Source organism: Pholis gunnellus (assembly GCF_910591455.1).
Source record: "Pholis gunnellus genome assembly, chromosome: 10".
In the NCBI taxonomy this organism is placed as follows: Eukaryota; Metazoa; Chordata; class Actinopteri; order Perciformes; family Pholidae; genus Pholis; species Pholis gunnellus.
Genome location: NC_136537.1, coordinates 8643145 through 8658829, shown reverse-complemented (window position 1 = coordinate 8658829; position 15685 = coordinate 8643145). Strand labels below are relative to the sequence as shown.

General features: G+C 42.5%; 3 protein-coding genes across 3 annotated transcripts in view; 2 read left to right on the top strand and 1 right to left on the bottom strand.

Moving 5' to 3' along the window:
* Window positions 1-854: 854 nt before the first annotated feature.
* On the bottom strand, window positions 855-3070 carry med7 (mediator complex subunit 7). The gene is made up of 2 exons (XM_079167938.1): window positions 2945-3070; window positions 855-1919 (listed from the first exon to the last, which is right to left on the bottom strand). The coding sequence occupies exon 2, from the start codon at window positions 1908-1910 to the stop codon at window positions 1149-1151; it is 762 nt and encodes a 253-aa protein (XP_079024064.1). The 5' UTR covers window positions 1911-1919; window positions 2945-3070; the 3' UTR covers window positions 855-1148.
* A 1728-nt stretch (window positions 3071-4798) lies between these two features.
* itk (IL2 inducible T cell kinase) lies at window positions 4799-10804 on the top strand. The gene is made up of 17 exons (XM_079167150.1): window positions 4799-4998; window positions 5129-5233; window positions 5359-5440; window positions 5566-5691; window positions 5985-6022; window positions 6555-6706; window positions 6833-6898; window positions 6993-7047; window positions 7471-7550; window positions 7954-8096; window positions 8247-8321; window positions 8587-8755; window positions 8843-9059; window positions 9155-9219; window positions 9336-9454; window positions 10166-10323; window positions 10431-10804. The coding sequence occupies exons 1-17, from the start codon at window positions 4861-4863 to the stop codon at window positions 10494-10496; spliced, it is 1854 nt and encodes a 617-aa protein (XP_079023276.1). The 5' UTR covers window positions 4799-4860; the 3' UTR covers window positions 10497-10804.
* A 1079-nt stretch (window positions 10805-11883) lies between these two features.
* Window positions 11884-15685, top strand: part of cyfip2 (cytoplasmic FMR1 interacting protein 2) — a 19598-nt gene continuing 15796 nt past the window's right edge. The window contains exon 1 of the mRNA XM_079167394.1: window positions 11884-12048. The gene's annotated coding sequence lies outside the window, so the exon portion shown is untranslated. The remainder of the gene's footprint in view (window positions 12049-15685) is intronic.

The following is a 15685-nucleotide window of genomic DNA, read 5'->3' as shown; positions in this document are numbered from 1 at the left end:
CTTACATATGTGTGAAATAAAGACACGTGCAAACATGGCAACATTGTGTAATGTCAGAAAATAGCTTAAACGCCTTTGTGGAGGTGCAAACTGCATAATGCTGGATGCTAATTTCTGGACATCTGTTACACAAGTCAGTGTATGGGAGTCACCCAGGGTCAAATGAGGCTTTTAGCCTGTGACCGGTTAAACAGGCACTTATTAGACTCACATTATTAAATCCTGCGGCCTCTGAGGGCCACAAAGACACCCAGACAGTTGCCCCATGCTTATTATAGCACATACATATAGAAAGTCCACAATTTGCCTCACGCAGCTTTCCCAAGCACATATTACTTAACACACTGAAAGGTTCCACGTTTGTTTTCACCTCTGAAACACTTTCTGTTGACTCTCTGCTACACTAGGACTAGACTTGGCTCACGCGCTGTCACGTTTTACTGGATTATTGTACAAAAAAAACAGTAGAACCGCCTGTTGTCACAGAAGTCATACAAATAGGTATATTTCAACATTAAAATGTACTGTGTTGCATTAAGTAAATTAGGATCCTTCTAAGGAGATGCATGCTTGGTAGAGTTGACAAAATTAAACCGCTGCTGCTGCCGGAAGAAACTGTTACACAAACACGGCAACAAAAGACGTTTTATATTTTTCTGTGATTCCATTAGAAGTAAAGTGAGGGAGGAGTGAGTCCATACACACTGACCTTTCCATAACCACTTTCTCTAGTGTGCAAGGTGGCGACAGCTCTTATGTGTGAACATGATGGAATGCAACACATAACGGGTTGAAATACATTAGGTCTCTGTGGTATGAAGCAGCTTCCCTAAAAACATTGATGGGTTTAATGAACACTAGAGCGACTGCATTGCACTTCTACTGGAATTGGAAATGTCTTTATTGGTTTTATTACAAAAACGGAAAGTTTGCAACCCAGTTAATCTGTGTAATGTTTACCTTCTTCAAAGGGACCGTTAATAATATCTACTTAATGGTTGTTAAATAAAACGCCATCCAACTCCAGATAGGATTTCAGAACCAGTGAAAACACAGCAAACATTTTTCATACTTACTCTATGTACATACAGCAAACAAACAAACAGTTTAGGTGTACAAAAAAGAAACACGACTACTCAACAGACAACTTAAGCAATTTCATCAATAATACTGCACATGGTAGCGTCCTTGTCCAACATTTTTTCCCTCTTTGACGTAGGGACGCTCTTGTCCTGGTGACCTGCTGCCATACAGCTGGCACCTGCCTCCTCTACATCCATTGGTTCTGTTTTCAGCCTGGGGGCCTGTCCAGAAGAACCAACAGTAGCTCCTGCAGACACGATCCTTGGCCCATCACCAGCGCCATCCGAACCCTCCATCTGTGGCAAGTCATCGGGTAATGAGGCAAGGCACCCCTGGATCATCTCCACCACCCTCTCCAGATGTTTCTGGAACCTCTCAGCCGTCTCTAGCCTCTGTCTCTTCTGCACCTCCATCATCACCCTCAATGTCTCCCTGGCTTGATGTGGCCTGTACTCATTTATCAGGTGGTGCATGTGTACAAACAGAAGCTTCAAGTCCTCCAGCTTCTCCTCGCGCTTGATACTGCCGGGGCTCTTGATAAGGATGTCCAGCAGGTCCAGAAAGTTCACAAGGATGGACATGTTGAGCTTCTTAAGCTCCCGTTTGTGGTCAAACTGCATAGGATGGAGCCTCTCAATGCCCTGGCTCTCCAGCGGCCGGATGATGAGTTCATCACACTGGAACTGGTTGCCAAACATCATGTAGCTGTCTCTGATGGGTGGAGGGGGCTTAGGAACCAGACCCTTGCGGATGTTTTCATCTGTGTACTCTTTGATGTACTGCATAGGTGGAGGAGGCAGGGCACTAACCTGCTGTGGTTCACCCATGATGCTGACCTGAAACAGTAACAAAAATGTGAAATCAGTTTTCTTTACCAAGCGATGCAAAACAAGTGTTTCGCTTTTTTTTTTTTTTCAATAAATAAGTTGCATTTTGTACGCCAGTCGTGAGTTTAAATGTACCACTTGAGGTTTCCTCTATACAATTTTAGCTGTAAGTATTTAAAAAGATTCATGACTCAAAGCAACAAAGAAAAAGTTATACAAGAGCTCACAAGTTGTGCAACACTCCAGGTCAATATGTTGTGTGAAGAGTACAAGCACTCATTGCAAAGAAAGGCATCAGTATTGAAAAGTATTTCAAAGCAGTAATGTGTTAATGTAAGCTTAACTTGTATTACTGTGACCAGTCCAAAGGTTCTGTGTTTGTATAGGCTACTACTAAAATATGACGAGGAGTTAAATTCACGATGTGTTTCATTAATTTCTTCTGTTTTGTTCGTTAAATATAAATCTACAAACTAGCATTTGTCTGCAGCTGTCACAAAACCCATACAAATTAGTTAAAATACAACATGTCTACAACGTTAGCCTATTTAAATGTAGTCAGTTTCAACCTTCGGGGGAAGAAAAGTTGTGCTTTTGCCGAGAACCGAGGCTACAAACGTCAGCTTCCATTCGCAGAAGCGGCAAGATCTTCCCCATAAAAAGTATGCAAGAACAAAGTTAGCATACTAGTTGTCAGACCGGGAGAAGGCTAACGTAATGAGCGAGCGGTGCTAGTTACGTTAGTGCCCAGTTAATGGTCCTAACAATTAGTGAGCACGTACTATCGATAACTAAAACATTATTCACGTTGTCGAATGTGTATCTCAGTCTACAACTAGATGTAGTTAGGTGTTAGCAGAACCACTGCGGCTCAGAGGAAGAATGTAGCTAACTAGCTATGTGGCTAGTATTGGGCTAGCAGTAGCTCTGCTAGCAGTACTTCTGCTAGCCTCTGCTACCTAGCTTCGTTACGTCGGTAACATTGCCACAAACTAAGCAAATGACAAAAAGACAGCGACGATTCATCTACGCACCTCTTAAAACGAGTCCTTAGTTGCTGAATGTAGACCTTAGATATGAAAAGTCACAGAAATATCTAAGCTCATGACTAGCTTAGCTCCTTCCATTCACTGACATCGCCGTTCCTCTCTCCTCCAATCCCATTGGCTGAACTATACTCGTGACGCTATGTGGTCGTGCGGATTGGGCTGTACCTGAGCAACATAGACACCGAGTAGTCCTGATATTTAGAAGCATGACAAACGTAGAGCCGGCTGGACAAATGTTTTTTCTTTATAATACCAAGGTTGTCTTGTAGTGATAAAAGCGTGATTCCTATGGTGATAGTGGTAGGGAGGCAACGTAAAAAGGTACGCTTCTTTTTACGGCATCATTTGTTGCTTGCTCATTATAAAACATTCCTACAGTGACGTTAATTTAATTTGTTGTAATTTTTATGCCATTGGGCTCTATACAATGTTTTAGCCAAAACGTCCTTCGTGTGAACAAAATCCTGGAATAATAATATGACCATTAATAATAATGACAATACTGCTACTACCACTTCTACTAATTATAATAGCGATAATGCTCATAATTATTATTATAGATTGCTTCAACACTTTTCAAGCAAAATGCACAAAATGATTTCCAGAGTTAAAAATACAATTGCAGGACACAACCATCATCAGTTGCTTGAGGTATACAATTATATATAACATTGTATCAGGTTTTAAAAAGTACAGAAATTAGCAATGTAAATGTATATTGTACAATAACAAGCACAAAATTTTAGTTGTTAAGAAAGTCATAAAGTCAGTTATATGTGATACAGCCTCAAGTCCAGAGCAGGATAATTTTGCAGACAGCTGTGGACATTATTGTATAAAGTTCATCAATCTGATTTTGTTTAATCATGAAAACAAACAAACTTTCTACATTTTTTTTTTTTTACTGAGATTATGATATTGAAATGCTCAAATTGGACAACATTAATTTACATTTTTCAATCTTTATAAAGGGCCTGGAAGTTTATTTTGAAATTCGATTTTCTTTTTACTAATTTCATAATAGAGTGGATATGTGAAATAACACCTTTACACCGTTCAAAATAATAGAAATATTAAATAGAAATATTTGTACCCCTATTAAATGTTAAAATGTTGTTTTTAATCCTCAACCCTGATTTTCTTCCATTGTTTTCCTTTTCTACCCTCTTTTTGTTTTCTTTGTCTTTTTCCAAAAAAAGGCCTTTCCTTCAGTGAACATTGAGCCAGACCAGATGGTAGTACAGTCTCATCCAACATTTGAATGCAGGCTAAATTGTAGGAACAACTTTCCTGATGGTGGTGCTATTCCATGTTTTGTGAGAATGAAGAGTTTCAGTTTCGAACCCTCAATTAGAATCGGTCTATTTGTCTGTGATTATTGTAAGGTAGAAAGACAGAGAGAGATTAAAAAAGACACAAAAATGGAAAACATCTCATGAAATCATCTCATGAAATCAGAGACAGATGTGAGTTTTAGTTTATGCTCTCAATATTTTGTGAAAGTAACACCCCTATCCAGTCTTTACATGTTTACCAAAACGTTGTGCCATTGTCAGAGTACAATACAAGCTGCATACCTTTAGTGGAAACTGTTCAGAAGTGCAGAGATTAAAGAATCACCCTCCTATTGCTGCAACAGTGGCTTATTGCAACATAGCTAGAGAAAGTACATGTAAGTGCTTGTGTGTGTGTGTGTGTGCGATTGTGTTTGTGATTGTAAGCACAACCCACTTGATGCCGTAAGGATGTGGTTTACCGAGTGCAACAACTTTATGCCGGAAGCTCCACAGCTTCTATCGAGTTGTCATCCACTAGTTTTTTTTCCCCGTCACACTGCGAGGTACTCAGTCTCTCTCCGTAAGACAAAAGCCTTTTTCTGATCGTTAATCATAGCTGTCACCATGTTCCCCAGGGTGATTTTGAAGGGAACTTTGATAAAAAAATCTCAACAAAAGAAGAGAACATCACCATGCAACTACAAGGAGAGGTTTTTTGTATTGGATACCCAAGACCTGAAGTACTCTGAACGCCGCCCGGGAGTGAGTATGCACTTAATACTCTGATTTGAAATGATGCAATCTGGAGGCAAACCGGGCCTCAGTGGACACAGCTATCATTTGAATGGCATCCACATATAGCCGATATAAAGTTAAGATCGTGTCCTTTCAGAGAAAGCCCATGCTGAAAGGCTGCATCGAGCTGTCCAGAATCAAATGTGTGGAGATTGTGTGTAGCGATCTTCCCATACCATGCAACTACAAGTACCCTTTTCAGGTGAGGTTATTCACAATAATGAAATATAATGTTACATACAGTAAGTATAATGTATGATTCAGCATGTATTATAAGTGTGACACGACACAAGAACAAAAGCATTTTAAATACAAATGTCTCTTCAGGTTTTTCACAACAACTACTACCTCCACATTTTCGCCCCGGACAATGATTGCCGTCAGAGATGGGTCAGAGCTCTGAAAGAGGGTGAGCAATTCTACCACCATCGTATGCACAAACAATGGCGGTGCAACAAATTACTGTAAAACCCTTGATTGTAATTCACGAGCTCGATATTTCAAACTATATTTTATTCATCATGCCTGATGTAGAGACAAAGCACAACAATTTGGTGACTAAATACCACCCAAACTTCTGGATGGAAGGAAAATGGAGATGTTGCCAACAAACGGAGAAACTGGCGGCAGGTTGTCATGTGTATGACCCAGTGGGTTATGGTTTGTATTATTTCTTCTCTTCTCCTTGTTTTATATATATATATATGTATGTACATCAAGGTCTAACTTGTGTATTCGATTTAGTGTGACATCATTCATATGGAAAAAAAAACAACTCACATAGACAACATAAAGTAATGTGATTTTTCTAACATGTGCTTAAGGCAAATCTTAATCTGTATTTAGTAGTGTCACATAACCAAGCATGCTAGAAAATCCAGTGTGAAATTACAATTTGGTACATTGTGGGTGTAACTGAATCATTCACTAATTGCATGTTTATCATTCCACAGCTTCTAAAAAGCCACTTCCTCAACTCCCTGATCCAGAGGTAACACTTTCAAAAGCATATATAACATGCTGTTGGAATATTATTGTTGTGTTAGTCAATACTGTTCAAATTGCAGGCTGTAGACAAAAAAAAAAACATTTTTTGAGATTATTATTCCGTTGCTTGTGCTGAATGCACGTTTGGTTTGGACACACAGGATTTCACGGCTCGGTTTGTTGTATCTTTGCTTATATCCTGCGATTGCTGTGGTTCCTCTATAGCTGATGATTTCATGGGTGCTCTACGACATAATATGCTCATTGCTCAATCTAATATGACCCAAATAGCTTTGTGATTTAGCTTGTTAAGTTTAAGTAACTTTCTTTGGTGGCGTTTACATCCGTATTGTGTTTTGTCTGCTCCGTGCCTTTTCCTCTCACTGCGGTGAAGCATTTTTTTGTGTTTTTAAAAGTGTTGCACACAGAATACGTCTCTAAAACAGAAGAGTTTGATGGGATTCATATAGCGGAATAATAGCCCTTATAGATTTTAGATTATTAGATGCCGTTTTCTTTTTCGCCATCTCTGCCAGATGGGACTGCATGATGGAGAACAGAGAGTGGTCATTGCCCTGCAGGACTACACACCGCTCAAAAACGATGACTTGCCCCTTCAGAAAGACCAGGAGTACACCCTGGTCAACAACTGCCACTGTGACTGGTGGGCCGTACGGGACGACAAGGGGTGAGGCGCATTAAGATCCCAGCCTTCGTAACAACTTACACTGAAAATAATAGCACCTTTTATAGTAAGGATGATATGCGTATGAGTATACTATTTAATGTATGTTTTTCCATGACCTCTTATCAGAAACACAGGCTTTGTACCCAGTAGGTACGTAGCTGAAAAAGCTGGCAACAACTTTGAGAGATTTGAGTGAGTGCTTCTCATGGTTAACATGTGGAAATTTGCAAATCCGTTCTGCCCTTTATACAATTAACTTATTTGTGGTTGATTTGTCTTCCCACAGATGGTACAACAAAAGCATAACCAGAGGGGTCGCAGAGGATTTGTTAATGAAACAGGTAAAGACGACGTCAGTGTTTAAGGATCCAGTGATTATTCGAAAGAAAACATGCTCCTAATAATAATAATAACAATTAGCAGGATGTTGCCCCCGTGCGACGCAGTGCACTTTTGCTGTGACTGTGCCACCTACGGCAGTCTCACATTTGCAAAGTGAATGCAAATGCACCTGCACAAAAACACCAACAAAAAGTTTCACAACCACAGTGTTTCCTCCCATGTTGAATTTCCTGCTGTGAAGCGTTTTTGCTCGGTTTTTGCAAGCGGGAGGTAGAACAGCAATCCCTCATCTGTCACTCTAAATGAATGCTAGGACAGCCCTGGTATCAGCTGCATATCCAACCAACAATTTAAAAAAACATGTCTAACATGACAAATGTTTCGCTTCATCATGATAATATTATGTGGTTTTATACTTTTAGGGAAAAGAAGGCGCCTACATGGTGCGTGACTCGAGACAGGCAGGAGTCTACACAGTGTCAGTCTTCACCAAAGCACCGGGGTAATTTCACTTCCTTGTTATGTATTTAGCTGGTTTAATAATGACATATGATTCGTAGATAGTATGGCGCTAAACATAAATACATCTGATATACTTGATGACATGTTTATTGTTTATTTGGACCCCCTTTAGTTGGTACCAGGGTCCAATTAACAACAGTCTATTTATACACATTCTTTCACATTCATGCATGCAGAAATACACTTACATCACCAACCTTGCCCCACCTATTTACACAATAAAACCATGTGTAATGCTCCAGAATAACTAGGTCGACACGCCTGGTGGAGCCTATGTTTAAAAGGAACGTGACTTGAAATCAATGACATTCTTCACATTTAAAATGCTCCCTTTGCTATCACGTGTGATTTGTTGCATAAAAGCATCTCTTTGCTACTTTTAGGTCCAATGGGGAGAAGAATCCAAGAGTGAAACATTATCAAATTAAGCTGACAGAAACTGGTGACGCCAGGTTCTACCTGGCAGAGAAGTACCTGTTCAGCACCATTCCTGAGCTCATTCATTACCATCAACACAATGCTGCCGGTAAGTGTTCTGGTTTACCGCTCTATGAACACACACACACACAAACATGTATTGGTTGCCAAAAGGAAGCGCAGCTGATTAAACAGCTGAACATTGTAAGAAAGGGTTATTGTTATTTCTTAAAAATGATAATATATTGATATGTGGCAGGCCTGATAACTCGTTTGCGACACCCAGTACCTCAAGATGGAGGCTGCTCTCAGGACATCGCGGATCCCTCAGAAGGTGAGATGATGTGCTGATATATAAATGGGTCAGCTGGTTGAACTGGAGCGGAAAACAAACAAAACTTGATGATTTCTTTCTGACCTCTAGTGGTTCTCACGGAGGCATGCTCACCCAGGGTGCGTTCAGCACTCCCTCACAATTATCATGGCCTGTTTGGTGTTGTGCAACGAACCCGGAACTTTCATAATTATTTGATTGTCATTGATTAAACTAATGTTGCCCTCATCTCAACACAAGATTATCCGTGTTTGCTGCTCAACAGATCAGTGGGAAGTGGACCCCGAGGAGCTGACCTTTGGTCAGGAGGTAGGCAGCGGACAGTTTGGTCTCGTGCTGGAAGGGAGGTGGAGGGACAAGAAGGTGGCCGTGAAGATGATAAGAGAAGAGTGCATGTCAGACGAGGATTTTAAAGAAGAGGCGAGAGTCATGATGTAAGTGCGATTCATGAAGTTGCCTCGTGTCGGTCCGGCAAAACGAACCACTCTGCATTATGTGTGTGTCTGTGCGTGTTTTGCCAGGAGACTGTCCCATTGTAAGCTGGTTCAGCTCTACCGCGTGTGCACCCAGTGTTCCCCCATGTATATGGTGTTTGAGTTCATGGACAACGGCTGCCTGTCAGACTACCTGCGAGCCAGGAAAGGGCGTTTGTCTCAGGAAACGATGTTGGGGATGTGTCTGGATGCCAGTGAGGGGATGGCTTACCTGGAGACCTCCAACTTCATCCACAGAGATCTGGTAAACCAACAGATCAGAATTTCTGTACGATACACTTATGGATCTCCACTCCGTTATAATAGTTAATCCTTCCTCTGTTTCTCTTTCTTCCGCAGGCTGCCAGGAACTGTCTAGTTTCAAAGAACAATGAGGTGAAGGTGTCCGACTTCGGTATGACCAGGTACGCTCCTCACTGAATCTCTGAAATGTCCACCATGTTGTGTGGAACTTTTTAATCACACCTTTATTATGTTTATGTAGCTCAAAGTCAGCAAACGATGTCTCCGTATACCATAGATTTGTGCTTGATGACCAGTACACCAGCTCTCAGTGCTCCAAGTTCCCCGTCAAGTGGTCGTCGCCAGAGGTCATCAAGTACTGCAAGTTCAGCAGCAAGTCCGACGTCTGGTCATTCGGTGCGTTCATCCGTCCATCTCTGTGCCTTTCACTTATTTTGTGCGTTTGAGTGTCAGACTTGTTGTCTTTGTAGTCATACAACATCCCTCCTTTGACTTTTTTTTTTTTTAACCATTTATATATTTTGAGAATGCAAATGTTTCGCTCACAGGACAACAGCAGGTTTTGTTGGCTGGTTGACTACACATCACAGTCCTTTGTCTTTCCATGATAGCATATCGACTCTGGTGGAAACTTGAAGCTAAACGAGACCGCAATGATTTGGAACCACTTTAAGAGGCAAACAAAAATGATTGTATTTTCTGAAGAAAAGACAGCTTTTTTTTCATTTAATATATTTCATTGGTTTATGTTCTTGTGAATGTCTGCACATGTGCCCAAGACCATAAGTATTGGTAGCTCATGGAGCAATGCTTGTGGATTTGTAGTGATCTCCAAGAAGTCAATAGTGTTGGGACCGTCACCAAAACAGGAGTTTAAACTGGCAAGTGTGGTTGAGCACATGGCTCTATAGGCAGTCTATAATTAAGTCAACAGTCTTACTTTGGATGAGGCTTGTCATAATCATTCAAAACAGTGTACGCAAAAGAGCTAACATGGAACGACCAACATGCAAATGGTAAACCAGACACGCAAGAAATTATTTTGGTTTAACTGAAGGTGTGTTTATTTCTATAACAATTTGAGTCTTCCTGTTCTCCCCTGCTCAGGTGTGCTCATGTGGGAGGTGTACAACGAGGGCCGTCTCCCTTATGAGAACCGCTCTAATGGTGAAGTCGTGGAGTCCCTGAACAAAGGCCTGAGGCTCCTGAAGCCACGCTTGGCCCCAGACGCCATCCACCTGCTCATTGAGTGGTGCTGGAAGGAGGTGGGCACAAGAAATGAGTCCTAGTAGAGGAACTGCTGACGTAAAAAAAAAAAGACACCCAATGTGCAAAACGCTTTGCAATAACGCTTTTGTTTCCACATTCTCAGAAACCAGAAGATCGTCCATCCTTTGCTCTCCTCCTACATGAGCTGGCCTCCCTCTCAGACCTGTGAAGATAAGATTTGAGGTTGAAAACTATGAAAACCGCTATTTATTTTATTTGTTGATGTATTACCGATTGCTTGTCAAATGTCAGTGACATCGTCTTGGTTAAGATGATTACAAAACACAAGATAGTTTAAAATTCCTTGATTTTGCACTTTATCTGTTTCCTACTGTATCTCTGTGTACAGTATATTCCTGAGAAAGCTCACACAGTCCATTCACACAGCTACTGCTGCTTACTGCATATTTATATTAAGGATTCAAATATTCTACAAGGGTTCTATACATTAAACAGGTGAAACCATTCATAATTAAATGGATCCATTGTTGTACCTGTTTTTTTTTTCCACATAAGTTTTCAGCAGTACACAATAATGAAACTCTTCAATCCGCTGCATAATGTAATCCTCTTCCGTGCTATTCAAGTGAACAATTAGCAACAAAACAGGTGAATTATTAATCTCCCTCTGTCAGTCCACTGAGCCAGGCGTTGTGCTCTGCAGGTGTAGTGGCCAAAGATGGAACTACAGGCCACACTATGATCTCTGGCCCAGAAAGACCCACACACAATATCTACATAAGGTGGCTTTTAACATCTACTACAACAGAAACAGATATTTTGAGGAAAATTCCCTAATCATCATGCATATCTAAAAGACAATTTCATCTTATAGAACCTATTTTAATGTGGGCAAGCTGTTAGGAAAGTGTAGCCATAGAAAGATAAGAAGCGCATGGCTTATGAGCACAGATGTATTAATAGGAAGATTTACTTATGCATTGGATGAGCACCTTTAATTTCACTGAGTTCATCCATGCAGCCAACCATTAACTCAATAAACCAATCCGTCAGTCATCTAGCCAGTCACCGAACCAACAAACATCATAATAACATCATCATGATAATAATTGAATATGTGGGTTAGCCTATAGGCCTACAGCGCATGTATAATATACATAGAGATTCTTTATTCATGCCCTCGGGTAACTTCTATATGCATTTGAAATGATCAAATGTTTTTTTTTATTTCAAAGAAATAGAAGCACAAGCTAAACACAATGATAGCTGTAGGATTTATTAGGAATAAAATAACAAGTGGGGCAATATGGACCCAATAACGTCCTGCCACCAGGGGTCTGAGAGTACTATTTAGTTTTGTCCAGTATCATCACTTTTTTACGTATTCAATAAAACAACATTTATATACACTATATGGCAGTAATATATAAAGAGTGTATTTATGTTTTTCTTTCCCAAAACTCAAATGAATAGAATCAACATGTCGGTGTGTGTGTGTGTGGGGGGGGGGGCTCGCCATCATCTATCACTCCGCTGTGACTGTCCCTTTAAGAAAATGCACTTGCAGCCATTTTCTGCTCTTTGTGTGGGGTGGATTAGCTCTCTGGGTTGGAGCGGGGCGAAACTAGAGCATCAATCGGCACAGAAGAAGAAGAGAAGAAGAAGAAAAAAAAAAGAAAAAGAAACATTGTATCTCCGTCGCACACCGCGACACCGTCCGCCCGTCTCTGGATCTCGCCGGACGGACATGCAATTTACAGGTATGTGGCAAATGTAGCGATGGATGGAGCCGCAGCGCTAAAGATGAACGGGGCTGGGGATGTGCGCTCGGTAGTGATGATGGCTGGAGACACTACAGGGCTGGGTTTTTTCTTTTTTTTTTTTTTTACTCCCTTCCTCGCACCGTGCATCCTTCCCGTTACTTATCCGGCCGTGCACAAACACGATTTTCAGCCCGATCGCTGTTAAATCGCCGCCGCGTGACCCGGATTCAACGTCCCCGTTTTTTTTTTTTTTTGTTCCTCCGCGGATTATTCTGACACATGAATGGGATCCCCGTTAGCTAACGTCGGCATCGTAGCTCACACTGAGATGGGTGGGGTGAGGAGAGCGGTTCCCCCCCTCCCTTGTGTAGCAAGTGCGCTGATGAAAGATGGATCACGGAAAAAAGCTGCGATTGTATGACCTGATAACGGCGTTAGTGGATTTTTTTTATTTATCTCCGCACCGAGGAAAGAGATGCGCCCGCTATGATAAGGAGAGAGAGGAGTGCATTTGATGCTTCAGCCGGCTCGATTTCACAACACCGCTTTCACTCCCTTTCATCATGTTTCGCCCTTTTCTCTCTCTCTCTCTCTCCCTCTTTCTCTCCCGTATCGCCTCCCCTTGACCCATCGGCCAGCAGGACACACCTACACACACACACACACACACACACACACACACACACACACACACACACACACACACACACACACACACACACACACACACCACGTCAATGCATCGGAGGCGTTTTCACAGCCATCATGGCAGGCAGGCCTGTTACTGGGTGCACAACTGACAGGTTCACCTACTTCCGTTTCACTCACACACACACACACACACACACACACACACACACACACACACACACACACACACACACGTGTAAGCACTGTCCTGCCATCTAATGAATGCTGCGCTCCGTTTCGATCCATGTGATTATCACCATCTGTCCATCCAGTGGACTTTGAGTAGAAACATGAACGTGCTGCTGCTGCTGCTGCTGCTGCTGTTGCAGACTCTCTGAGTTGTAAATCTGTATGCCAGCCCCCTCGCCAACAGGCAGTGATGTAATGACTCGCTGTGGATGCCTTGCTGCTGCTGCTGCTGCTGCTGATACTGATCCATAGTAAATGAAATCCCCAGTATTAGTTCCAGTCATTTCTTATTTTATGGTCCAAAACCACAAGAGCGTCGGAGGAGAGACAGACACGCAATAGATGTGGTATATGTGTTGTAGATGCGTAGATTATTGGTGGCTCCTGCCTTTCAGTCTTCAGGGTTTTCCCCTCCTTTTGTTAATGATAAATGGATCAATTGATTAGTCGATCAGTAGGAAATGATTTATCGTAAATCGAGCAAACGTGCCCAAATAATTCACTGATTTCCCCCCCTTTTAATGTTTGTATGTGATTGTAAATAGAAGGTCTGCTGGTCGGGCAAAGCAAGACGTTTGGAGACTTCGTCTGGAGCTCTGAGATGGACATTTTGTGTCTATCGATAATGAAAATAACCGTTAGTTTCAGCCCTATGTGTGATATCCCCATGATTTGGCCAATGGGATTCGTCATAGTAGCCTTGTGTGTATGTACCGCACCATATTACAAGCACCAATGTAGCTATTACCTCACAAGCAGCCGTTAGCAGCTGAGGATGCTGCTGCTGCTTTCAGTTGAGCAGATTGAGACACAACGACAGAAAGACAAAGGCCTGTAGACATAAATAACCAACCGAGAAAGAAAAGAGAAGTAGAGGAGACAAATATGAACAGAAACCATTTGCCTGTCACAAATCACAGGTGTCAGTATGATCCTGCATGCTGTCATATTGATCACGAATCTATAAAACAACAACAACAACTTCAATCAACAACCTAAAAAGAATATTCTGCGACTCCAAAGGCCGGCGATGTTGGTTTGGGTTCTCGTTTTTACCGTCCTCCCTGTCTGTCAAGCTCGGTCACGTGAGCCAGGCTTCTGTTTTGTTTTTTTCCTTCTCCCCCCTCAATGCACATTTGTGTGTGTGATGTTCATTGTTGTTTGGTTCTAAAAGTGGAGCGTGACATCATGGGGGTCATGAGACGACAGCAGAATGACAATCGGCCCGTCGAATGCCGGCGTCGTGCACAGGACGGGGACGCACAGATGCTGCTGGAACACACGCATGTGACCAGTGTTGACAGTGTGTGTGTGTGTGTGTGTGTGTGTGTGTGTGTGATCATGTGTGAGCGCTTGTCCAAAAGATTTCCTTCCACGCTCATCGGGTCTCATCTTATTGTGAGGTTGAATATATATATATTGCAAAACTAGCCTTTAGGGGGAGATCCCTGTGAGTGGTGTGACCCTGGACTTGACACACTTTCTCTCCCTCCGTCTTCCTCTCAGACAAGATGTATTACACACACCCCACACACACACACTCACGCCTCGCAGCACATACCGGTCAAGCTTTTTCCCCCCTCTACAAATCGCTGCTCTTTGCTATTTCGGTGCTTTTCCTACTCTGCCTCATTGCCCATTCTTCTTTTGAGGTGTGATATTTTGAGCACTTCCTCAAAGCCCCCATGATCCTCCATGGTTTAGTGCTGTCATGACATCTCACCCCGAGCTCGTCGTGGATAGTAGCTTTAGCTGAGATGCCAGATTGGCCCGGGGGCATTTGTGCTGTGCATACTGTATTATGGATGTTCAAGTGCTATTGTATGGGAACTCTGGAAAAAGAAAAATGTGTGGTGTGTGTGTGTGTGTGTGTGTGTGTGTGTGTGTGTGTGTGTGTGTGTGTGTGTGTGGCCTCACTTGGCCGTTCCGGTGTGAAGCAGGCCCGCGGCTCGGTTACTAAGTGTCCAGAAGGGAATGAAGGGGCCCTTTGCTTTGTGAAGATGCACACACACACACACACACACACACACACACACACACACACACACACACACACACACACACACACACACAGACACGCCAACTGTTGAACAGAGATGGGTACAGGGTGGGAAAGTTTATTCAGCCAACCCAGGCTTCAGTCCCCGTCTGTATTCCCAAGCACAGATGGGAGTTTAGTAGCACTGAGCGTGTGTGTGTGTGTGTGTGTGTGTGTGTGTGTGTGTGTGTGTGTGTGTGTGTGCCGGTCTCACAGAACCCCTTGTAGCGAGCTGCTCGCTTCATTTTCTATAAGCTGAACAAAGCTAAATTCACTGCAGTGGAACGAATACAGGAGACAACAGTCATGACATGAGACATAACAGCATAGATTCGATGTAAGAATCCAGTAAGGCTCGCTCTAAATGTATTCATTGTTTTACCATCTATATGCGACCGGCCTTCTCTGTGCCAGTACACGGAAGTGACGCTCGCTGAAGTTTCTTTAGAAGTTCGATGACTCAGCCGTCTGTATGAATTTTGGCCTCGAGACCGGTGGTTTGCCTCATGCAAATATAACCTCCGTGTTTTTTGTTAAGTGTGACGGTCTCTGATGTGACAGGAAACTCCACCCGCCTGCTCGCCCCGTGTCATCTGTGTGTGTGTGTGTGTGTGTGTGTGTGTGTGTGTGTGGTGTGTGTGTGTGTGTGTGTGTGTGTGTGTGTGTGTGTGTGTGTGTGTGTGTGTGTGTGTGTGTGTGTGTGTGTGTGTGTGGGGG